The sequence below is a fragment of the Myxocyprinus asiaticus genome, chromosome 7 (genome assembly GCF_019703515.2).
Source record: "Myxocyprinus asiaticus isolate MX2 ecotype Aquarium Trade chromosome 7, UBuf_Myxa_2, whole genome shotgun sequence".
Taxonomy (NCBI): Eukaryota; Metazoa; Chordata; class Actinopteri; order Cypriniformes; family Catostomidae; genus Myxocyprinus; species Myxocyprinus asiaticus.
This window is the reverse complement of record NC_059350.1, coordinates 29,785,810-29,812,176: the sequence shown is the minus strand read 5'-3', so window position 1 is coordinate 29,812,176 and position 26,367 is coordinate 29,785,810. Positions and strand designations below refer to the sequence as shown.

Sequence of the window (26,367 nt, the reverse complement as noted above, 5' to 3'; positions counted from 1 at the left end):
TGATTAAAACGCAGCCTGATACCAAATAATGAAATGGGAACTATGTTTGTGGTTGCCCAGTCAGTGTGCTGATCTGCTAGTATTTATTCTTATACCTGTATATCTTTACCCACTAGTGACTTAAGTACACACCTGTCTTGGGACAAAGATGCTTTAAGAAATATTTTGGGTTATTTAAAACCTAAATATAAATGGATGTCGATTACCAAAGTAGTAAGAAGCCTGTGCCATTAACCAACATGCAATGGACTTCAGCATTTTACCAGAGCATTTAAAAACTTTCCACAAAGCTGAACAGCAGTCTTCTTATCCACTTGGCCCAACTTTTTGTTGTAAAAGTCGATCTCTCTTTCTCTCCATGCCATTTTATAGTGGAATTAGGTGAGGTGCATTTTGTTGTTGTTGTTTTTATTGCTATTTCCCTTGCAGTTTGTTTTTAAATATATTGACAACGCAGCTACCACATTATTTCCAGCTTAAGGCTCTGGCTCTTTTCAAATATTAAACGGAAAAGCCTCCTTTCTTCTGTCATTGTATGGCAGTGCTTAACAAGGGAGACAATATTTTTTTAGATGTCAAAACAGGACACATGGGGTAGAGGATTGGAATAAGAGTAGTTCCAAAAACAATTTGTAGTAAAAAAAAAAAAAAAGAAAAGTGTATTTAAATTAAAGTTTTTTTTTTTGTTTTTGTTTTTTGCTGTATAGTTGGTGGATATCATTTTAGTGTCATATCTTATAGTTTACGCCTTGTATATCTGTTATCAGCTAACTAGCTAAATTGAGAAGCTGCTTGCACTGGCAAGATGGCAGGGACAGCAGCTAAAGCTGGCTTAACACTAGCTAATTTTTCAGTAATTTTCAGGTGTGATCTTTTTTTAACAAAATCACCGGCCAGGCGGAGGGAGATGATGCACACATTAGCTTCTGCCAGTGGATGGTCATTAATCACTTGACCGTCGGGACTCCCTGCTGTGTTAATGGTTCCAGCTATGGAAAAAAGAATCCAACATGATAGAAAACAATCACTCTGTTGCAGAGGCAGGCTCTTGTGTTCTCCTTAAGTGACCAATGAGCTTCTTTTACTGAAGAGCTGACAAGACGTCAAGCTGATCTGAACATCTTCATCAAACTCAGCTGCATTTCATTACAAGCGCTGATTGTAATCCATATGATTCTGTCAACAAGTTTTTTACTTACAAAAATGACTAATGAAATCAGAAAATGGAGGCACAACAGTCTGTTTTTTACTCACTGAAAGCTCATATGGACATACGCGTTCTACAGAAAGCCTTGGCGGGATAAATACGCAATCACACACTTTTCACAAGGTATGGTTACTCTACGAATTGCTTCCTAAATCACTCTTTTAGAACTGTTTATGCTCGTGCAATACTCCAGTACTCCTGCAAGCTCCACGTGACAGGGAATAGAGAGAGAGTTGAAGTGAGTTGATATTGTGTGTCACCCCTCCACCATTTTGTATCGGCAAGTGTGTCTCTGACTGAAGGGAGCGAGATCTCCGCAAAACTGCATCTGCATGTATGACACCCTCAGCCAAAAACAAGTTATTTTGAGTCTGCTAGTGTGGTGCCAGCTTAACGTGTGACTTATGTAACCAGATACATTCCAAGCTCTTTTTCTGCACGAAGCTCTAGAATGAAAGTATCAGCAAATCAGAATCATCTTTTGAGAACTTCCTTTAGAGAACTTCCTTCTCTGCAATGCCATCCTATTGAGGACCACAAATAATAACAGATCTAGCTAGTAGGATGTTATAGATGCTTAAAGTCAGTTTAAGTTCATCAGTGAGCATAACAGCTGAGGTTGGGACTTATACTGTATGTATTTTATTAAATATCATATACATGCCTTTTCTGTGAATTGTTAGGACACTTGGACACACCTTGTGAAACCAGGATTGTCCTGGGTAAACCAGAATGTCTACCCCACTCAGCCACCAGTCACGTTGTTTCTGTAGTTGCTAGGATTTTATATCCTTACAAAGTTTACACATTAACTTTCTTTGTAGACTTTAAGTGAATTTCTTATTAGATGTTTGATTGACCTACTGTAGACAAGTTTCAGTGTGTCTTTTAAAATTTTTGTATCAAAAACAGCTTTGTTATTGGCAATATATTGTTGCTATAGAAAAGACTTTTGATGTGAGGTAGGATGAGTTGGGTTGAGTTTAGGTTTCATTTTGTTTTTGGGCTGTAATGCCTTTTTTAATTGATAGCACAGTGAAAGGTGGCAGGAAAGGATAGGAAAAGATAGGGGGTGTGAGATCGGGACATGACACAGTCTGATGCATATATATCACATGCACTACCACTTCGCAGTGACTTTGACCAGGACATTCGCTCGGTCCTCTGAGAAATGTCTCTTATGAGTGTAACCTTGGTTCCCTGAAAGGAGGAAACGAGACTCTGTGTAAGTAGCAAAAACTATGGGAACTCCTGCCAGGAGTGACTATCTCTGAAGCCCTTTAGAATTGCGGCAATCTCATTGGCAGATGGCACTTGATGCTCTGCCCTTTATCCATGTCATCGTGGGCATATAAACCGAAGCACAGTGCCATTTCATCAGGATTTTTCGACTGAAGGGAGGAGATGTCTCTCGATCCCTTAACAGCGAGAAGTCAGTAGTGTGGCAAGCATACACAGCGTCTTGTTCCCTCCTTTCAGGGAAGCAAGGTTACAGTCATAACAGATATGTTCCCTTTCAAGTCGGTCATTTCGACGCTGCGTCAGTAGCTGATGCTATGGGAATTGTATACTATAACACTGTGGCAGTGATTCACATGCACTAAGGCAATGCCCACTAACCAATAGGGTAGTGAAAAAGCATTGACACAACCTTCAATTCTTCGTATTGAAAAATAGGAAGGAAGAGGGAGAACATACAAACCATTAATGGTAATATTGCATGAAAATGACACTAGCCATTCTGGGTGGTGAGACATTGTTCAGAAAAACTCTTCTTCACATCAGTGGGAAAGGAGAGACAGAACAATCATAGACTGGGAGCGTAATACAATGACACTAGCTGGGTAGTAAAACATTAAACATAAACTCCTCTTTGCAGAGAGTTGTGTTGCACCATGCGAAGGTCGGACATGTGAACGGCGAGCTCTGCGCACTTTGCTAGTTTTTAATACTTTTTGTGTCATAAACCGGAGATTCGATACACCCTGTTCCATAACTGTTCTATGAAGACAATATGTCAAAGAATTCAAAATCCTCGGCCTCTGGAGACATTTAAAGACACTTACATGCTCAAGCTGATACCCCAGACAGGGCCGCAGACCAGGGACTCAGTTTGGACAGTGCGGCGGGAGAGATTCAGCGTCAACTGTCGAGCATGTCGGCAATGCTGGCGAAGATCGTTGCTGACTTGGAGGATCTTGCTGTAATACATCGATCGATCACTGCCATGGAGACTAAATTCTCTGAGGTGCTTACAAGAGTATCGGACATCGAGAAAAGGACCGATTATCTGGAGTCATCGGAGAGGGAATTAGCTGCTAATCCGCTAGTGTCCAAGACAGACTTGGAACGCGTTTGGAAAAAGTTGGAAGACTTAGAGAATCGTAGCCGGCGATACAATGTCTGTATTGTTGGAATTCCTGAAAAAGATGAAGGCCGAGAAATGGTGAAATTCCTAGACGAGCTCTTCCCGAGTCTGCTCGACATAACAGGCCATAAGCTGGAAATCAAGCGAGCTCACAGAGTTCCGGCTCACAGATCCGCTGAGGGAGACAGGCCCTGATCAATTCTGGCCAAATTTCTGAGATCATCCGATTAAAATCTCGTGTTACACGAGGCAAGGAGTAAAGGAAGACTTACTTGGAAGAACGATAGTATTTTCTTGTTCCCAGATTTTGCGAATTTGACGAGAGAATCATGATCGATTCAAGGAATACAAGAAACTCTTTCATCAACGGAAGGTCGCTTTTGCACTGACGTTCCCAGCCAAATTGAAAATAGATACTAAGGATGGCCACAAAATATTTACATGCCCACAGCAAGCGATGTCCTTCATAAAGCCAATGGAATTAGTAAGTTATTGTGTGACACTGTCTATGCAGCCGAGTGGACCTGTCTCACTGAACATTCAGTTGACCATCTGAGGAGCTGAGCACCTTATTTGTTTCTTTTTGTGCTGGTTCCGCCTAGCGGCTGGAGTATGTTTTGTGGAGTAACACTCCTTCGGGACAGTTTGTGGATGAATCTTCATGTTTTTTGTGCTTATGCCTCCTATTGGTTGGAGTTTGTTCTGTGGAATATTTCTTGGAGTGATTAGGGCTATTTTTTGCACTCATGTAACAGCCGAGTGGACCTGACTCACTGAACATTCACTTGACTGTCCGAGGATGAGCACGTATTTCTTTTTTTCTGTTTGTTTGGTTCGGGGGGGAAGTTCGGGGTTTGATTGTTGCACTAATGTTGGAATGTGGTCTTTTATAATTTTATTTTTGACACACAATCTATTTTTTCTAATATGTCAAAATGTCAAATGTTAATATGAGTGGATTGTCTCTCTCCACATGGAATGTTAATTGATTGGGGCACCCCATAAAAAGAAGGAAGGTTATTTATTTTCTTAAACATAAGAAATATTATATTGTTTGTCCTCAAGAAATGCATTTTTCCCTGCAGGAAGCTGAAAAATTTGGGAAGATATGGGGTGGACTTGTTTTCTTTAGTGCTGGCTCAAGTAAGAGCAGGGGAGTCATTACATTGATAAGTAATTGATAAATACAATTCAAATGTCTCAAACAGATTAATGATAAATTAGGAAGATTCGTCATTGTTTTAGCAGAAATTCAGGGGCAAAGGTTGATTTTGGCTAATATATACGCACCTAACGTTGATGATCAGGGCTTTTTTATAGATCTTGAAGGGATGTTGCAAGCCTCTGGCACCCCTCATGATATAATATTGGGAGGAGACTTTAGTCTTTTGATGGACTCAATCCTTGATCATAGTGAAGCAAAAGTGTGTAAGCCCCCTAGAACAACATTGGGGCTTCACAGGATGTATAAAAATCTTCATCTTACAGATATTTGGAGACTTTTGAACCCATCTTGTAGGGAATATAAATTTTTTTCATCAGTCCATAAAGTTTATTCTAGAATAGATTTTTTTTTTTTATATCCAAGTCCCTCATTTCATCTGTTGTTGATTGTGCAGTTGGAAACATCTTAGTCTCAGATCACGCCCTGGTGAATTTAGAGGTTTTGCCACATATGGAGAAAAATAAATCATATAGTGGGCGCTTTAATATATCCGTTTTGCAAAATCCTGAATTCCAACAAATGTTAAAGGCTGAAATCAATGTTTATATAGAGACTAACTGGTCCTAAGTATCCTCTGTGGGCGTGGTTTGGGAGACACTTAAGGCTGTTCTTAGGGGTCGGATCATACAGTATGCCTCATTCATAAAAAAATCCAAAGCACGAGAACTCGTGGAGTTGGAAGGGAATATTAAAAATGCAGAGGCAGAGCTGAAGAGCCGAATGTCGGCTGATGGCCTCAGAGAATTGACCCGATTGAAATACAGATATAATACTGTTTTGTCACGGAAGGTGGCGTTTTGGCTGTTCAGGGCAAGACAGTCATACTTTGAGTCGAGGGACAAAGCAGGGAAGCTTTTGGCTAGATATATAAAGCAGAGAGTGTCTTTTTCTACCATTCCCTCAGTGAAAACTGCTAGTGGTGAAATATTTACCTCGGCCATTGATATTAATAATGCTTTTAAAGAATTCTATCTTGATCTTTATAGTTCCACATCTTAGTCTACTGATGAAGATATTAGAAACTTTGTGGAACCATTAGATCTCCTTAAACTGATGACTGAGCCAAAAATTATCTTGATTGCGAGATAACCTTGGAGGAGCTTGATGAGGTAATTAAGGCCTTACGTACAGGCAAGGCTCCAGGGCCAGATGGCTTTGCCGTTGAATTTTTTTGATCTTATGCTACAGAACTGGCTCCACTTTTGTTAGAAGTTTATATGGAATCATTAAAGAATGGAAAGCTTCTTCCAACCATGACACAAGCCCGGATCCATCTGATTCTTAAAAAGGACAAAGATCCAAGCGAGGGTAAGAGTTACCGTCCAATTTCCCTGATTCAGCTAGAAGTTAAAATTTTGTCAAAAAGTTTGGCTAACTGATTAAGTAAAGTTATGACATCTCTTATGCATATAGATCAGGTGGGGATTATTTGGGGTTGTAGCTCTTCTGATAACATTAATATCATGTGATCAGTGACAAATGATCAGGTCACTGCCATCTCACTTGACACCGAAAAGGCATTTGTTATGGTAGAATAGGATTATCTTTTTAAGGTTTTGGAAATATACTGGCTCGGAAATACTTTTATTGAATGGATTAAGTTACTTTATAGACACCCGGTAGCGGCAGTACAAACAAATTTATTCATTTCAGATTTTATTTTACTCTGGATGGGGCACCCGGCAGGGTTGCCCTCTTTCCCCATTATTGTTCTGTCTTGCCCTGGAACCATTAGCAGCCGCGATAAGAAAGGAGGATGTTTTCCAGGGGTGATGGCTGGAGGTGTGGCACATAAGCTTTTGCTTTATGCAGATTATATTTTGTTATTCATCTCCGACCCCACTAGATCCGTGCTTTTCCTCCACAGGATTATTATTTCCTTCTTTAAGTTCTCAGGATACAGAGTTAGTTGGTCTAAATCCGAAGCTTTGTCTCTGACATCGTACTGCCCAGTAACCGCTTTTCAATCGGGCGCCTTCCAGTGGCCCAAACAGGGCATTAAGTATTTGGGCATTTTATTCCAAGCATTTGTGTGATTTAGTTAGTTAATTTGGACCCTTTAATAAAAAGGTTGTCAAGTGATGTGAGTAGGTGGGCTTCATTACATGTATATATGATTGTGAAGGTTAAAGTTATTAAAATGAATTGTATTCCAAAATTCAACTACCTGCTACAGTCTCTCCCTGTAGATGTAACCCCCCTCTTATTTCAAGCAATTTGATAGCATAGCGAAGACCTTTTATTTGGAATGGTATATAAGCCCCAGATTACATTTCAACAAGTTACATGGGCTGATTGACAAAGGTGGGCTATGCCTACCCAAGATTTTGTTTTATTATTATGCATTCGGTCTCAGACATTTGGCTCATTGGTCACTTCCACCTGAGAGAGCCCCTGCCTGGTTTTGTATTGAACAGGAAGTCCTTGCCCCTATTTCGACATTGCAAAGCCTTTCTATCAAACTAACAGGAGAAGTTAAGTCACACCCCGTTATATTGCATTTTCACACGGTTTGGACAAAAGTGTCCAGAGTGTGTAATTCTGACATTTATTTAAATGTAGCCTCGAGCGTATGGCTGAACCCAAAATTACGTATTAATAAGTCCCCTTTCTGTTGGTCAGAGTGGATTGTGAGGGTAGTGGGTTACTACACTCGGTGACCTATATGAGAGTGGAGTGTTGAGATCTTTTTAAAATTTGGTTCAACATTTTAAGATTCCTACCTGTTAATTCAGAGTCTGGGGACAGAGCTTTGTCTTCTCTCAAGAGATTATGGGAGAAAGATTTAAATTTGGTATTGGAGGAGGGATTGTGGGCTAGGATTCTAAAAAGCATCAAGTCTGCATCTAGAGATGCAAGGGTCCGTCTGATGCAATTTTATTGGACCCCCTCTAAATTGCATGGAGTCAGAGTGAATGGTCTACGGGGAAGCGAACAGGTCCACATCGGCTTCCTCGAATATCTCCCAAATCCTCTGAACTGTCAGAGGATAAAGTCTCCATTGACATGAGAGTAAGTCTGCCCCGCAGTTCAGGTGACTGGGGACGTGTGTTGTACGTATCGACAGGAGATGAGACTTACTCCAGAGGAGAATCTGGTGTGCCAGAGCTAACATCAGATCCTCCATGGCTATTTAGGTGTGCCACAGTTGCATTGTTGTCTGTGCAAATTTTCTTTGGAGCCAGAGTGAACTGTTCCATAGGCTCTAGCTCCATGGTTCTCGGACCATCAGGAATGCTTGCCTCGCCCAGGAGGAGGTTTTCAGCTGGGACGAGGGCTAGAGAGCACAATCTTGTGTTTAGGCCATGGCTGCTGGGGGCTCACAACTGGCTCAGTCTCCACCTCTAGGGGAGAGCTGTAATGTCAGTGGAATTCTGCTTTGCTGGATGCTGCCCCGAAGGAAGAGCGAGAGCAAACAGGCTGTGCTACAGAGCCCCATTGCCTCATCAACGTATGCTTGTGGGCCAATGATTGCTTCTTAGCTGACTGGAACCTCTCGGTGAAAGCACTCATGGCATCACTAAAGAGTCCTTCTGTGACACCAGGGTATTGAGCAGAACAGCTTTGTCCTTGTCACGAATCTGTGACAAATTAAGCCAGAGATGATGCTCAGTGGACACCAGGCTACCCATAGATCTTTGTATAGATAGTAGATCATAGATAGTAGCTTTGGCAGTGATCATGGAGGACCAGATCCATGGTGTGGTCCTGCTATTTGAAGGACTTAAGGTCTGGGCCACTTTCATCCATGTGCTTTAGTAGATAAGCTTGGTAGGTCTGCAAGACTGCCATGGTGTGCAGGGCCAAACCAGCCTTGTCCACAGCAGCATTAACGTTACCCACTAGCACAGATGTGAGCCTTCGCGGCTTTAACGGATGCACCAGCTTAGATTTTCATGCCAGCACAGAAGAGGAGGGCCACAAGGGCCTCGACTGTTTCTTCAACTGGAGGATGCTCAGTAGATCCCCTAAGAGGTGCGTGATCAAGCGACCTAAAGGCCGCTCCCCTGGAAACATGCTTTGCTGCTGAGTTGGTAGCTTGCCATATCTTGACCAGCTAGTCGTGAAGCTGGGGAATGAACAGCATCAAGCGTGGACCATTCGAGCTGATGTTTCTCTAACCCGGATCAGATGCAGCTCTCGTATGGCTTTCTGCCCCATAGGTAGAAATTCTAGCGAGCTCATTTGACTGTGTGTGACCAGGTTTCACCATAAGAGGCCTCAATCGATATATCGTCTCTGTCTTCGTCATCACTGTCAAATGTGATCACACCATGTATAACGATAGTGGGGCACAGATCGTCACAGGTATACTCTCACCGATAACCTTTTCTGCGTGAGCTTGGCCAGGCAGACAAAGTAGCGCTCGTGCCCATTGGACAGAGGAATATATCGCTCACATGGGTGGAAACATTTGCAAAAAACAATCTTTAAAAATATGTCGTTAAGAAAACAGTTCTATGTAGTTTTTTTTTTTTTTTCACTGAAAGAAACTCTCAATGCAGTCAATACCAAACACAGAAGTAATCAAAGGATACACTGATGGTCGGAGCACAAACAGAGAAACGAAAATAATCAACTCACTTTCAAGGGTGCAAATTCAAATGACCAAGCAATGACCCTAAAGAGAAAAATTGATTAAATGGTGCTGATATAGGGAAGAGCGGCAAGCGATGAGGTTGACATGATTATAAAGGGCTTCACAGATCATCACTACTGGAAGGTATTCCCATAGCATCAGCTACTGATGCAGCATCGAAGTGACTGACTTGAAAGGGAACCAGCCCTAAATCTTTTTCTTTTTTTTTCTTTTTTTTTTTACAACTAATACAGACTAAAGTTTTGGGCTTCTCTGTGCTGGAAGTCAGTTTTATCCTTCCATGGATCTGCGGGAGACTATGACCAAATGGAAAAACTCTACATTTCATTTTCTTTGATGCCAAATTGGATACAGCAAGACAAATAAATAGTCATGGGAGATTCTATTAATAGTGGTACAGCTGGTGATATGTTGTTGAACTGAGGTGTGAAAGAATGATTCACACTCTTATGTGTGGTTTGGTGTTCACTATAATATATAATATATAGATATGTACTATCTATTAACTGAAAACACAATTGCAAATGGGATATCATTTAAAAGCCAGATTCATAACAGTACAATGGTCAGTTGACTCTCTTCTAAATTTTTTAAAGTCTGAAAGAAGCAAATAATTCCCTGAACCAATTAACCATTGCATTCTGTTAAATTGATGTTTTAAAAAGTTTTTTGTTTTTTTTTGTTTTTTTTTTTAGCACTCTGACCTTTGGTTGTTCAGACTCATGATAATTTGCTCAGTATGACTTTTACAGCATGCATTGCTGTGGACACAAGCAGACATTTTTCAGTATCGCTATGGTTAGCTTATAACTTTATATTTATTTCTTAAAATTATCACAAATTATGTTTTGTTCTTTTGTCATAACTGTGGTGTCGTTCGAGTCTGAGAAACAGTATGGTTTTATAAAAACATAAATTTTTATTCTAATTGCATTGCATCACCAAATGGCAGTGTAGTTAGTTTTGTAGTTTGCTTGTAGAAGTCTTTGATGCCACTAATACAGCTATTTCCCTGTTGCTGTTAAATAATTAATTATTCCAAAGCAGCTGCTGATTTGTGATCCATTTCTTCACAACTTCATTTTCTTTGGTTGTGGAGCTGGGGTTAAAGAGTTACTTTACTGACAAGCTATGGCTGTGCAAGGCTTTCCGGTGGTGGTGCTGCTCTGCATCTGAACTCTCACTTGGACTGCTTTAATATTTTCATGTCCTAGTTATTATGTATGTTTTCATCTGAAGGTGGCTATGGCAGAGGAGGCCAATAGAAGCCCAGCTGCTCAAATTTCAGTCACCAGAAATAGAGAAGCAGACAAGATTAATGAGGTGTTTCAGAAGGTAATACACTCTACAAAAAGCAAACCAAACATCATGCACCAGGACATACAAATAAAACATTCACCCTGACTTGAATGGGGCCTTATTCACTCCCACTGCTTCTAAACAGTTCTTGACCTGAACAGACATACACTAATGATTATGTCATGTGGACACAGACCCTGCATTAATGTAGCAGTGTACTGTTGACAAACAATGACAATAAAGTACATTCTCTTCTCAGTGTGTGTTTCTCTCATGACTATGATTATGTTCCTAATTATTGGGAAGGACAAATGGACTGTTACATCGTTTGCACAATACGTTTTTAAACACTGCTGCGGATGGACATGAGTGATTTTCACACATTTGCCCTGATCATATTTAACTTCAAATCAATAATAATAATTAAAAAAAAATAATAATATTTTGCATAATGAAAAGAAGCCTTCATTTGGGACCACTAAGATTTTTTGCATTGTAACATTATTTTCAGGACACTTACTACCACTTTTTTGAAGCACATTTTACCCTCCCTATTATCATTACCATAATGCGTTCAGACATCTTTTATTATTTTCATTGTTTTCAGTGATTATTCTCATCACTGTAATAGTCATTTTAATTAAAAATTAATGAAAATGTAGGCAGTACTAAGGGAGGGCTACTAAGATGTCTAAATACTTAATTTAAAATATATATATATATTTTTTTTCACATTATGGAATTGAGAATATAATAATGACTAGTTTTTGGCAGTTCGATATGAATTTGGGGGATAAACAAAATCATGAAAATAATGTCACAATGTAAAAAATATCTTAATGGTCTTATAAATAAGCATAAATTTCTATATGCAAGAAATAATTTCTTATAAAGTATCTTTTGATTTTGAAGTAAAATATGACCATGACATTTTCTTGATAGGTTTTGCCACCCACATTTCGGTATAGTTGACTGCAGTGTTAGTTCATAATGTGATTTTGTAGTGGACAGCTGTAACTTGGAACCGAGGAACAGCTCACAAATTTGATATTAATATATAATTAAATATAATATAATTATATTTAAACGCATCAGATTTGACTCTCATTGATGCACACAATGGCCCAAAAAATATGTTGTAAATAGAAAATTTCTGCACAATGGGAGTACACCCAAATACTGTAATTGATACATTTCACGATTATATTATTGCAATAGCTGCAATTGTAATCTCGATTATTTTCTCGGTTAATTGTGCAGCCTAATATATATATACAGTTGTGCTCAAAAGTTTGCATACCCTGGCAGAAATTGTGAGATGTTGGCATTGATTTTAAAAATGACTGATCATGCAAAAGACCTGCGTAACAAGGTAATGGAAATTTATAAAGATGGAAAAGGATATAAAAAGATATCCAAAGCCTTGAAAATGCCAGTCAGTACTGTTCAATCACTTATTAAGAAGTGGAAAATTCAGGGATCAAGATCAAAGATGGTACACCTCATAGAGTCCTGGGGCTGGCCGCGAGCTCAATGGGCGGCCCGGCTAATTCCTTAGTTGTCTGGGGGGCCCCAACTCGCAGCCCAAAATCTGCCGGCGGCTAGTCTCCTGGACTGCAGTGTCCTGAGAAAGACCATACTGCAGCGGGTTGGCAGAAGTCCAGAACAGTACCGGCAGCTCTTCCGGTCCATGGAATTGGAAAAGTCCGGCCGCCCATTTGCCTTCTCCCAACGACTTCGAGACGCCTGCCGAAAATGGCTGCTGGCGGGGGACCACGGCGTTGAGGGAATTATCGACCAGGTGGCGCTGGAGCAGCTGATCCGTCGACTGCCAGAGAGGATGGCGGAATGAGTCCAGTGTCTCCGCCCGGCGTCGCTGAAGGAAGCTGTCCAATTGGCGGAGGACCAGATGACGGCGTACCCAAGGGCGGAAGAGACGTCCCACTCTCTCTCCCATCCCTCTATGTTGTGGGGATCCGGGACACTTCCGGGATCAATGCCCTGTGATGGAGCTGGGAACGGTGGTCCGGATCCCCGTCACTCCGCAGGCTGCCCCCGATCGGGCCGGAGCATACCGGATACCTGTAAGAGTCTAGGGGGTACTCACCAAGCGTTGGTGGACACAGGTTGTAATCAAACCACTATCCACCAACGCTTGGTTCAACACGAGGCTTTGGGCACAGCTCAAATGGTGAGGGTGAAATGTGTGCATGGGGATATTCATAACTACCCTGTGGTGACCCTTGTGATTAAATTTCGGGGAACAAAACATAGAGTGGAGGCCGCGGTTAGTTCCCACCTCACCCATCCGCTGATTTTGGGGACTGATTGGCCTGAACTTAGAAATGTATTAAAGGGAATATGCGCGGATGGGTCCTGCACTAAAGCAGTGAGATGTGAGATGTGCGATGCTCTGGCAGGGGAGGCGGAGCCAGGGCCGTCTTCGTCTGCTCCACATCAGGATGACATGAGGGAGAGAGAGGCTGCAGCCCCTCCCGTCCTCTGAGGATTTCCCGAAGGGGATTTCCCTTTGGAGCAGTCACGAGACGAAACCCTCAAGCATGCCTTTGACCAAGTGAAAGTGACTGATGGTCAACAACTCCAGCCAGGTGTCGCCCTTTCATATCCCTATTTTGCAATTATAAACAAGCGGTTGTATAGGGTGACGCAGGATGCTCAAACAAAGGAAGATACAACCCAGCTCTTAATACCGCGGAGCCGTCGGGAAATGGTGTTCCAGGCGGCTGATTATAATCCCATGGCGGGTCATCTAGGGGTTTTTATTGGCCGGGCATTGGTGGCGATGTCCGCAGGTGGTGTGCAGCATGCAGCGAATGCCAGCTGGTGAATCCACCGGCCACCCCAAAAGCGCCATTGCGCCCTCTTCCGCTGATCGAGGTCCCCTTCGAGAGAATTGGAATGGACCATGTCGGGCCATTAGAGCGGTCAGCACGTGGACATCGCTTTGTATTGGTCCTAGTGGACTATGCAATGCGATATCCGGAAGCAGTGCCTCTGCGCAACATCTCAGCACAAAGTGTTGCGGAGGCACTCTTAAAAATAATCTCCCGGGTGGGTATTCCGAAAGAACTCCTCACCGATCATGGCACAACCTTTATGTCATGGACAATACGTGAGCTTTACGAATTATTGGGCATTAAATCAATCCATACCAGCGTTTACCATCCACAAACAGATGGCCTAGTGGAGCGAATTAATAAAACCCTTAAAAATATGATTCGTAAGTTCATGCATGAGGATGCTAGAAATTGGGACAAATGGCTCAATCCCCTGTTATTCGCAGTATGAGAGGTCCCGCAAGCCTCCACGGGATTTTCCCCATTCAAGCTGCTATATGGGCGGCGCCCGCGCGGCGTGCTTAATGTTATACACGAAGCTTGGGAGGAGGGACCTTCAAACAGTAAGAATGAAATTCAATACGTTCTTGATCTTAGAGCAAAACTCCACACTTTGGAGCAACTAACACAGGAGAATTTGCTCCAAGCTCAAGAATAACAGAGCCGACTGTATGACAGGGGAACTCGGCTAAGGGAATTTGCACCAGGAGAAAAGGTACTCGTATTACTTCCCACACTGTGCTCCAAATTACTCACTAAGTGGCAAGGACCCTTTGAGGACACACAACGAGTGGGAGATCTTGATTATGAGGTAAAGCAAACCGATAGAGGGGGCGCACATCAAATATATCACCTCAACCTCCTGAAATTGTGGAGGGAGGCGGTCCCTGTGACGTTGGCTACGGTAATCCTGGAGAGGGCGGAGCTCGGGCCAGAGGTGAATATAAAACACAATCATTTCACCCCGGTCACTTGCGGAGACCACCTCTCACTGTATCAACTTGCCGAGGTTGCCGAGTTGCAAAAGAAGTTTGCAGATGTGTTTTCCCCTCTGCCGGGTTGTACGAACCTCACACAGCACTACATCGAGACCGAGTCGGGGGTGGTGGTATGTAGCCGCCCCTACCGATTGTCCGAGCACAAAAATACAATTGTCCAGGGAAAATTGGATGCAATGCTCGATATGGGGGTAATGGAGGAATCCCACAATGACTGGTCCAGCCTGGTTGTTCTAGATCCTAAGAGCGACAGGTCTGTACGGTTCTGTGTGGATTATAGAAAAGTCAATGCGGTGTCTAAATTTGACGCATACCCAATGCCTCACGTTGATGAGTTGCTCGATCGGTTGGGCACTGCTCGATTTTATTCGACACTGGATTTGACATAGGGTTATTGGCAGATCCCCTTGACACCAATTTCCCGGGAAAAAAAACAGCCTTCTCCACGCCGTTTGGATTACACCAATTTGTGACGCTTCTGTTTGGTTTGTTTGGAGCCCCGGCTACGTTTCAACGTCTCATGGACCGAATCCTCAGACCGCATTCAGCTTATGCCGCTGCCTACTTAGATGGCATCATCATTTTCAGCAATGATTGGCAGCGGCACATGCAACATCTGAGGGTGGTTCTGAGATCGCTGTGACGAGCGGGACTCACAGCAAACCCCAAGAAGTGCGCGATTGGGTGGGTGGAGGTACAGTATATGGGGTCCTTTCTCTAATTCCAGTGAGCATGGGGAGAGTGGCATATATGCAGCCATGCCACCAGCAGAGAGAGAGAGAGAGAGAGAGTCTGGCACAAGGAAGGCCACGGTGTTCCTGAAGTTGTTGTGTTTAATCTGTTGTGTTTTGTGAAGCTAATGTGTTTAAAAGTCTACATGCCTGTGAAGCTGATGAGTTTGTAAAGTTGTGAAGCATTGAAGTGGCCGATTAAAAGTCTTACCTGAGCCTGGAAAACCTGCTTCTCTGTGTTCTCCTTCCCATCTTCTTTGAAGTTGTTACATTTTATATATATATATATATATATATATATATATACACACACACACCAATCAGCCACATATACACCGATCAGCCACAACATTAAAACCACCTGCGTAATATTGTGTAGGTCCCCCTCGTACCGCCAAAAGAGCTCCAATCCGCATCTCAGAATAGCATTGTGAGATGCTATTCTTCTCACCACAGTTGTATCTGAGTTACCGTAGACTTTGTCAGTTCGAACCAGCCTGGTGAATGCTCTGTTGACCTCTCTCATCTACAAGGCTTTTCCATCTGCAGAACTGCCGCTCACTGGATGTTTTTTGTTTTTGGCACCATTCTGAGTAAATTTTAGAGACTGTTGTGTGTGAAAATCCCAGGAGATCAGCAGTTACAGAAATACTCAAACCAGCCCATCTGGTACCAACAATCATCCATGCAATTATATAATCAGCCAATCATGTGGCAGCAGTGCAGTGCATAAAATCAAGCAGATATGGATCAGGAGCTTCAGTTAATGTTCACATCAACCTTCAGAATGGGGGGAAAAAATTTGATCTCAGTGATTTGGACCATGGCATGATTGTTGGTGCCAGATGGGCTGGTTTGAGTATTTCGGTAACTGCTGATCTCCTGGGATTTTCACACACAACAGTCTCTCGAATTTACTCAGAATGGTGTCAAAAACAAAAAACATCCAGTGAGCGGCAGTTCTGCGGATGGAGAGGTCAACAGAGAATGGCCAGACTGGTTCGAACTGACAAAGTCTATGGTAACTCAGATAACCATTCTGTAAAATTGTGGTGAGAAGAATAGCATTCTGAGATGCGGGTTGAAGCTCTTTTGGCGGTACGAGGGGGACCTACACAATATTAAGCAGGTGGTTTTAATGTTGTGGCTGATTGGTGTGTGTGTGTGTGTGTGTGTGTGTGTGTGTGTGTATGTATGTATGTGTGTGTGTTCCAAACAAAAGTTTGGAATAATGTACACATTTTGCTCTTATGGAAAGAAATTGGTACTTTTATTCACCAAAGTGGCATTCAACTGATCACAATATATAGTCAGTACATTAATAACTTGAAAATTACTATTACAATTTGAAAAAAAAAAATTCTGAACTTCTTAAACTTACTTCAAAGAGTTCTCATCAAAAAATCCTCCACGTTCGGATTGCAGATCCTTTTACAAATAATATTAAACAGTTTGAGTGAAAATTTTGTGCAAAACCCGATGATTAAGATATAATCATGATCCTGCATGTGAATTTTCACAGAGCATCTAAAGCGCTTTAATGAAAGAAAACCTGTCCTTTTGTGCTATGAGTTAACAAAGTTAATGTCACAAATTTGCTTATTTGATGAGTGATCACGAAATTGTGTGGAATCTTAAATATTTCCTATATTATGTAACTGTAATAATTTAATCACTAGCACGCAAGCAACAGCGAGAGAGAAGCAGGCTATTTTATTTATATGACGTTTTTCGCACCTGCATTCCAATCTACATCTTGATGTAGCCTAATCGTTCCTTATGATCACGCAGCGTGTTTTCATCAGATGAATGGGAGCCTAAAGAGTATTAAAGTGTGACGAGGCTCACGCTGCACGTGCAGGCCATTCGTGCATCACAAGCCGATCAACTATTTAGCTCTTTTCAGTTAATCGCACCTGCAAAATCCTAAAACTTTATTTCCAGGTTTAATTTATATTTTGAATAGACTCAGGTGCCAGTGATTACCCCTGCATGCCATAAGTTGCCGACCTTGGTCTAGCTGATCGCACAAAAGCTCAATGGGTTTAAGATCCATAACACTCTTTTCCAATTATCTGTTGTCCAATGTTGGGCGCTTCGTTCAGGAGCCGGTTTGGTTATTAGCAATAATTGATCATTATCAAAGATAATTATTAATTATTAAAATCAATAGAACATTGATTAGAATCAATGTTAGCGTTTTAATCCTTTAAATCAACAATCAAAAATAACAATTAATTATCAAATTCAACAGAATATTATTATTATCAAAGATAACTATCAATTGTCAAGTCATTTTTATTTGTATTGCGCCTTTCACAACACACATCGTTTCAAAGCAGCTTTACAGCAAATCATGCATTAACAGAAAATGAAACTGTAATATCTATAATGCATTAGTCATCATTGTGTAGTTTGATAAAATATGATTGTGAATTGTGTTTAAAAATAAGTAATTAAATAATAATTGTATTTAGATCCCCAGTGAGCAAACCGAAGGAGACTGTGGCAAGGAACACAAAACTCCATAAGATGTTGGTTAATGGAGAAAAATAACCTTGGGAGAAACCAGGCTCACTTTGGGGCCAGTTCCCCTCTGGCTAACATCATGAATATAATGCCAATATTACATATGTATAGTGCAAGTCATGGTTTAAAATTATTAAACTAAGTAAGTGTAAAGGGTCAGTGTTTAAACAAAGATTTTGTATGAACTGTAAGATTAATGACTAATGAAAATGTCTTTGAAACCTGGACTAATTTCAGAAGTTCACATAGATGCATTGTCCTTGTTAGTTGGCTGATGAAGGCTTTTGCTGGCAATTAATTTATAGTCTATGTATTCCATAATAAGAGTGTAGTCCATCATTAGACCGAGGTGATGCAGGCAGAGATCAGTGAGGTGCATCGCAGTTCAACCGGACGGTAATTTCAGTGAGGTCTATCCTAAGTCCAAGGTTCAAGCAATGGTATTTGATGTATCCCATGTCTTATGGTTGGATTTGGCATCAGTTCATCCTCTGAAGTCCATCGTAATAGACTAAAGTGATGTTTGACTGGCACCGGCTGCTATTAGTCGTCATCACTCAGAGACACGTAGCAGTGGAGTCCAACACGAAGCAGGAATGGAGCTGGATCCAGCCGGTTCTGGTGACCTCAGGATATGAATCCCAAGGTTGAGACAGGGAAACAAATAGAATAATATTAGCATAGATGCCATTCAATTTATTGCAGAGTTATAGATCATGATCAATGTTTCTGGTTTCTGGTTGCAGCAGACCTAACTAAAGCAGCCTAATTGTGAGTTGAAGGATAAATTAGGTGTATGCCTGGCTGAATAGATGAGTCTTTAGTCTAGACTTAAACTGAGTGAGTGTGTCTGCATCTCGAACGGTGTTAGGGAGACTATGCCATAGTTTAGGAGCTAAATATGAAAAGGATCTTCCTCCTTTTGTGGATTTTGATATTCTAGGAACTATTAACAGAACAGAATTTTGCGATCATAATGAACGTGATGGAATATAGCGTGGTAGAAGGTCACTTAAGTACTGCAGAGCTAGACCATACAAAGCTTTGTACATAGTTAACAGAATTTTAAAATACGAAATTTAACAGGTAGCCATTGTAACGACAATAAAATGGGGCTAATATGATCATATTTCTTGGTTCTAGTCAGCACTCTGGCTGCTGCATTTTGAAGTTTATTTATTGATCTTGCTGGACATCCTCCCAGTAATGCATTACAATAATTTAGTCTTGAGGTCATGAATGCATGAATTAGTTTTTCGGCATCAGCAACAGAGAGCATGTGTCATAATTTAGCAATATTTCTTAGGTGGAAGAATGCTGTTCTACAAACATTGGTAATTTGATTTTCAAAGGACAGATTGGTATCAAATATAACACCTAAGTTCTTCGCTGTTAAAGATGATGTAACAGTACATTTGTCGAGAGTCAAATTATATTTTAGCGGCTTATTTTTTTTAGAGGTTTTTGGTCCAATAATTAGTACTTCTGTTTTGTCGGAATTGAGTAGAAGGAAATTTCTGACCATCCAATCTTAGATTTCATTGATACACTCTGCCAATTTGGAGAATTGTGAATTTTCTTTGGGTTTAGAAGAAATATAAAGATGGGTATTGTCGGCATAACAGTGGAAACTTGTTCCATGATTCCTGATATCTCCCAGGGGAAGCATGTATAAGGAGAAAAGCACAGGTCCTAAAACTGATCCCTGTGGCACTCCATACTTTTGTTTGGTTTGACAATTCCTCATTTACATAGACAAAGTGGTAGCGGTCTGCTAAATGGGGCCTAAACCATGCTAATGCAAGTCCACAAATGGCAACATAATTCTCTGGCCTATTCAAGAGAATGTCGTGCTCTATCGTGTCGAATGCAACACTAAGATCTAAAAGCACTAGAAGTGAAATGCAGCCGTGATCAGATGATAAAAGCAAGTCATTTGTAACTCTGATAAGTGCAGTCTCTGTATTGTGATGGGGTTTAAATCCTGACTGAAATTGTTCATATATACTATTTCTCTGTAGAAATGAACATCGTTGGGAGGATACTGCCCTTTCTAGTATTTTCGACATAAACGAGATATTTGAAATCGGTCTATAATTAGCCAGTTCTCCAGGATCAAGTTGTGGCTTCTTAATAAGTGGTTTGATAACTGCCATTTTAAAGTTTCTTGGGACATATCCTAAGGATAGTGAGGAGTTAATAATATTAAGAAGAGGTTCTGAGATTACAGGGATTACAAAGAGCTTAGTTGGTATTGGATCTAACATACATTGTGGCTTTTGATGTTGCGATAAGTTTTGTTAACTCTTCATGACCTATGACAGTGAAGGATTGAAGTTGTACATGAGAAAAATTATGAGACACTGTTTTCTGAGGTACTGTGACAGATGATTGCACAGTTCCAATTTTATTTCTGATTATTTCAATTTTATCAGTAAAGAAATTCATGAAGTCATTGCTCTTGTGCTGCGACGGAATATCTGATTCAGTTGAGGCTTTATTCCTAACCACTTTAGCCACAGTACTGAATAAACACCTAGGATTGTTGTGGTTATTTTCTATGAGTTTGCTAAAATATGCTGACCTGGCAGCTTTTAGTGCCTGTCTGTAGCTACAGACACTATCCTTCCATGCACCGTGAAATACCTCTAATTTTGTGTTCTTCCATTTGCTCTCCATTTTCCGAGCTGCTCTCTTGAGAGCATGAGTGTGCTCATTATACCATGGTGTAGGGCTTTGTTCTTTAATCGAAGGGGGGCAACACTATCAAGAGTGCTAGAGAAGACTATTTATATTTTCCGTTATTTCATCAAGTTCTTCTAGGCATAAGGGCTTATTAAGTGTATGAAAGAGAGATCAAATTCGATAGAATATTAATTATTATCAAAGGTATTTGTTAATTATTAAAATCAATAGAACATTGATTAGAATTAACACTAGCTTATTGATCCTTCAAATCAACAATCATCAAAGGATAATTATCAATTGTTGGGCCTCATGTATTCAGATAGAAGACAAAGGCAGGCCTAACAGTCAAAAACATTCCTCAAGCCCCCTCCTTCTAAGTCGTAAATTTTACTGATAAAAATCGCGCCAAAATCAAACAAAGGGAGTCCAAAACAGACTACAAATTCATGAAGCCTTGCTCACTAAAGGATGGAGCACTCAACTCCTATTGGATGAGGCACACAACAGAACGTCCGTCAAACATGACATCATCAGGACTTCAAATAATTCTGAAATGCTTCCAAAGTTTCTTCCAGCGACTTAGTTCACCGAATACGGACGTAGCTTTTTGCTGCTCTCCGGTGCAACCTCGTGGCTTAAGGAAGTAATGTCCGACTTGAAACTGTAGCCATACAATCTCCATCTCGCTGGATGAGTTGAGATTACTCTGTGTTCAACCGAACACTCTAACGGATCCGAAGGAGACCGCCGAGCAATTCGCATCTTCATCCGTTGGCCTACAGAAGTGAAGAGATTAAAGATTTCTCTTCCATCTTCAATCAAGTCGACATTTCTGAGTTCTCCGCCAAGAATCAACAGCCGTGCCCGCCGACAGAGCGAGGAAACGGCCCCCCCCCCCGTCATCACCCGAGCCTCAAGGAACCGGGTCAAAGTTAAATGATGGAGGAAAACACATTCTACCTGTTTCCTCATGCGATTCAAGTAAGAGGTTTACGTCTGGGCAGAGATAGAATATTATAGTGTGCTATTCTTGTGTTTCAAGGTTTTTGCTTGTACAGTTTACGGACCGCCATGTCCGCTAATTATTAATACTCAGGGTATTAATTATCACGAATTTGTTTTGCTGTATTGTGGTCCAACCAAATTGGACTGTTGTGCATTTTCGCCATCGCGGGTGAGACAGCAACTGAGTTCATCCATTAAAGAGTCAAATAACAAGGGACTTTTACAAGCCCCGCTCGTAAAACCGCGTCTCTGAGTGATGAACACGGCTGCTTTATCTCCAGCTATCGCGAAATCAGCTTTCGGGCTGTCATTTAATCATCTCTCTCTCTCTCTCTCTCTCTCTCTCTCACTAACCACACTGACACACACACACACTCTGTCACACACACACCTTATGTGTTATAGGATTATTTTTATTTCCATATCTAATCATATCACTGTTTAGTTTGTAGTTGTAAGTCGGAAGTTTATTGACTGCATTGTATTAATTATTAATTGATATTACTGCATAAATAAACTTTGTTTATATTACAAAGAGAAGTGTTTTGGTTTGTTTTGCATACGCCTGTGTCATGCTGACGGGATGTCAGTGCTCGGATTCAAACCTTCATTCATTGTTTTTTTCCCGAAAATCGATATTCTTCGGATGTCGATTTTCCTAAGAAAACAATCTAATATTGAGACTGTTTTAATATTTGGTTATTAGTCCCTGATTTCAGGGTGGTGCCCCGTCAATGTTAATCCTTATTAATATTCTATTGATTTTTGATAATTGATAATTATCTTTGATTGAATTTGAATGATCAATAAGCTAGTGTTAATTTTAATGTTTCATCGATGTTAACAATTGATAAGTGTTGATTTTAAAGGATTAAAAAAGCTAACATTGATTCTCATCAATGTTCTATTGATTTTAATAATTAATAATTATCTTTGATAATTATTAATTATTGCTAATAACCAAACTTGCTCCTAAACGTAGCACACTACATTTACTGGAGTCCCATATGAGGTTTTAATGAGTTAGATACAATTAATTAATTTAAATATTGATTAATAACTACAGAAATAATTATTAATTATTTCTGATAGTAACACTGATCTAAACAACCAGTAAAGCCCTACACAATGATCAAAATCAATAGAATATTAATAAGGATTAATATCGCCGGGGCACCACCCTGGAATCAGGGACTAATCACCAGACAATATTGAAGTCTCACTATAGGATTGTTCGCTTAGGAAAGTCAACGTCCGGAGAACATCAACATTCAGAAGGTAAACAATGAAGGCTTCAATCCGAGCACTGACATCCCCTGCCAGCCCTTGACACAGGTGCATGCAGAACAATACTCAAACACTTATCTTTAAAGTATAACAAAGTTTATTAATGCAGTAATATCAACTAGATAAAAAAGTTTGTCAAGACAAACTTTGATGTTGGCTTGAGAAAGCCTATCCCAAAAGTTTGTATTTGTTGTAAAAGCTTGAATTTGAACGTTTTAAGTTTGAAGTAGTTAAGTTTAAGTACTAGTATTAAAAGTTCAAAGTTTAAAGATTATAAGACCATTCAGTCTATCAGATAGATAGAAAGATAGACAGATAGATATATAGCTCATCTGGTTGCTAGGCAGTTACCAAGGTGATACTCAAAAGGCTCCTTGCTACCATGAGTCCAATGAACGAAACCAGAAGTCTTTACGTTGTTCTAGTGCAGAGATGTGTGATTTGTTACTTGGTTGCTAGGGTTGCTAGCATGTTTTTAACACATTTTAGCACTTCGCTAGGTGTTGCTAGCATGTGTTAGCATGATGCTCTCATGTTTTTAGCACGTTTTAGCACTTCGCTAGGCATTGCTAGCATGTGTTAGCATGATGCTAGCATGTGTTAGCACTTAGCTAGGTGATGCTAACATGAGTTAGCATGATGCTATAATGTTTGCTAGCATGAGACTGAGTCAAACGTGCCAAACAGGAAGTTTCTACAATGTTCTGGTGCAGAGATATGTGTTTTGCTACTTGGTTGCTAGGGTAAGCCCATATGGTTGCTAGGCAGTTACCAAAGTGATACTCAAAAGGCTCCTTGCTACCCTGAGTCCAGTGAACGAAACCGGATGTCTCTACAATGTTCTGGTGCAGAGAAATTTGATTTGTTACTTGGTTGCTAGGCAGTTACCAAGGTGATACTCACAATGCTCCTTGCTATCCTGAGTCAAATGAAAAAAACCAGAAGTCTCTATGATGTTCTGGTGCAGAGATATGAGATTTGTTGCTTGGTTGCTAGTGTAACGCCATCTGGTTGCTAGACAATTACCAAGGTGATACTCAGAAGGCTCTTTGCTACCCTGAGTCCAGTGAACAAAACTGGAAGTGTCTATGATGTTCTGGTGCAGAGATATATGTTTTGTTACTTGGTTGCTAGGGTGAGCTCATTTGTTTGCTAGGCAGTTTCCAGGGTGATACTTATAAGGCTGCTTGCTGGCCTGAGTCATTCGAGCCAACAATGAAGTCTATATGATATTCTGATCCGGAGATATCATCTAAGCTCATTTTAATGGAAGTCAATGGGTTTTGGTTGCTAGGGTGCACTGAATGGTTGCTAGGGTGTGGCTAAGTATTGTCCAACATGATATTTAAAGGCTCCTTGCTGGTCTGAGTCAAATAAGCCAAAGTTGAAGTCTCTAAAATGTTGTGGTGCAGAGATATGTGTTTTGTAATACGGTTGCTAGGGTAAGTCCATCTGGTTGCTAGAAAGTTGTTAGGGTGATCCTAAAAAAGGCTACTTGCTGGACTGAGTGTAATGAGTCAAACCTGAAGACTCTATGACATTCTGATCAGGAGATAACCATCTAAGCCATTTTGAATGGCAGTCAATGGGTTTTGGTTGCTAGGGTGCACTAAATGGTTGTTTGGTTGTATGCAGTTGCTAAGGTGTTAAAGTGATGGAGTGAAAGAAACAATAAAAAGAGTGGAGTGATGGAAAGATAGAAAAGAGAGTGATTGAGTGATATATAGAAAGTATGAGTGGTGGAGTAATAGGAAGTAGATTGAATCCTCTAAAGGAGTTATTACAGGGAAAAGTTTTCACACCTTGAATGGGAGTCACTTAAAAATCAGTCCTGTTCGGAAGTCCGATACGGGAATACCGGAAGTCCGATCAGTTAGCAAAGATAAAGCAATCCGAGTCAGACCAGTCTGAAGGTCTGTGGCAAGTTTGGTGTTTGTAGCTTGAAAGCTCTAGGAGGAGATACTCTTGGAAATTTTTGGGTCCCAGAATAATAATAATAACTAGAAGCTAAAGTTTGTGAACAAACTTTGATGTTGGCTTGAGAAAGCCCAAACCTTGAACTGGGACTGGAACTCGATGATAAAACAAGATCACAGCAAAAATATGAAATATATGCAATTACTTGAAAATTATTTAAGCTCTCCATGTCATTATACCACATACGGCATTCACTAAGATTTTCACTTTGTCATAAGACTTCATTGTATGTGTTGTAAAAATAAGTGAATGTTAAAGGGATATTTGATCATTTCCTCACCCTCATGCCATCCCAGATGTGTATAACTTTCTTCTGCAAAACATGAATGAAGATGTTTAGAAGATATCTCAGCTCTGTTGGTCCATTCAATGCAAGTAAATGAGAAGCGGTGAGAAACAGATCAATAATTAAGTCATTTTTTTTTTTTACTACAAATCTCCGCTTTCACTTTCATAAACGCTCTTCTCTCTCTTAAGAGTTCTTCTTCTGTTTTTGGTGATTTACATAAGCATATCGCCCCCTACTGTGCAGGAAGGAGAATTTATATTAAAAAAACTTAAATATTGATCTGTTTCTCACCCACACCTATCGAGTTGTATGAATTACTTTTATGCTGCATTTATGTGATATTTGTACCTTCTGAGTTCTGATCACCAATCACGTGCATTGAAAGGACGAACAGGGCTGAGATATTCTTCTAAAAAGCTTAATTTGTGTTCAGCAGAAGACAGAAAGTCATACACATCTGGGATGGAATGAGGGTGAGTAAATGATGAGGGAAATTTCATTTTTGGGTAAATTAAATTTATTTGAAAGACTATCTAGGCACATAATAACACTGTAGAACTGTAACTGTTTATAACTCTCAAGATGTACAGGCTCACAGTGCTTTGTATTTTAGATAATTAAAATAGTAACAGATCCAGTGAAACAATGAAGGTTGAGTGATTGTTTTTTACATGCCATTCAAAAACGTGCCATTTTACAAAGTAAGAGTGAAATAAAAGACTAAAAATAACACATTTGTAATTTTCTTTTACTTGGAATGTAAATGTTCAGGACAAAGGCAAAATGGTTACTGTCTCTTTAAGAAGGTTTTATCGCATTATAAACATTGAAGTCACACTGTGCAGTTTGTTTCGTTGAGTTTAATCTTCTGAGAGCTATAAAGTACCATTATTTTCATACCGTGTCGTGCTGTTGCATCTGTATTCATTTACTTTAAGTATTCTGCTATTATGTGACAAAAAATAATTTTGCTTTTATCATTCTGTACTGCTAGGGAAGAGGATTTCAGAGATTAAATGATTGAGATTGTGAGACTGCAGTCAGTATTAAACTTGTGATGATCTTGTACGTTCATCCATTCAGCTATTAGTAGCCTATCTGTTCTCGATGGATCTTCTGTGATCCTTCCCGCGCTGTCAAGTGAAGCGGCGCAACATCTGCTTCAGCAACATGAGTTTCGTCTCCCACAGGCTACTCTCTCATTTGTTCGGGTGTGAGATGATAAAATACAGACTGCATTCGCTATAATACGGAATGCAATTCTGATCCTTTAAATAGCGGATGTTACGGACTGATGGCAATTGTT

At 40.4% G+C, this 26,367-nt stretch overlaps 1 protein-coding gene across 8 annotated transcripts in view; it reads left to right on the top strand.

The window, feature by feature from the left end:
• The window catches only part of LOC127443705 (arfaptin-1-like), a 70,605-nt gene that overhangs the window by 24,643 nt on the left and 19,595 nt on the right, over positions 1-26,367 (top strand). For 4 of the 8 annotated variants that reach the window (XM_051702518.1, XM_051702521.1, XM_051702520.1 and 1 more), the window contains exon 2: positions 10,640-10,735. The exons of the other annotated variants lie outside the window; for them this stretch is intronic. In XM_051702518.1, the coding sequence (XP_051558478.1) occupies positions 10,646-10,735 (90 nt within the window). In that variant the 5' untranslated portion in view covers positions 10,640-10,645. The remainder of the gene's footprint in view (positions 1-10,639; positions 10,736-26,367) is intronic. 8 annotated transcript variants of the gene reach the window in all.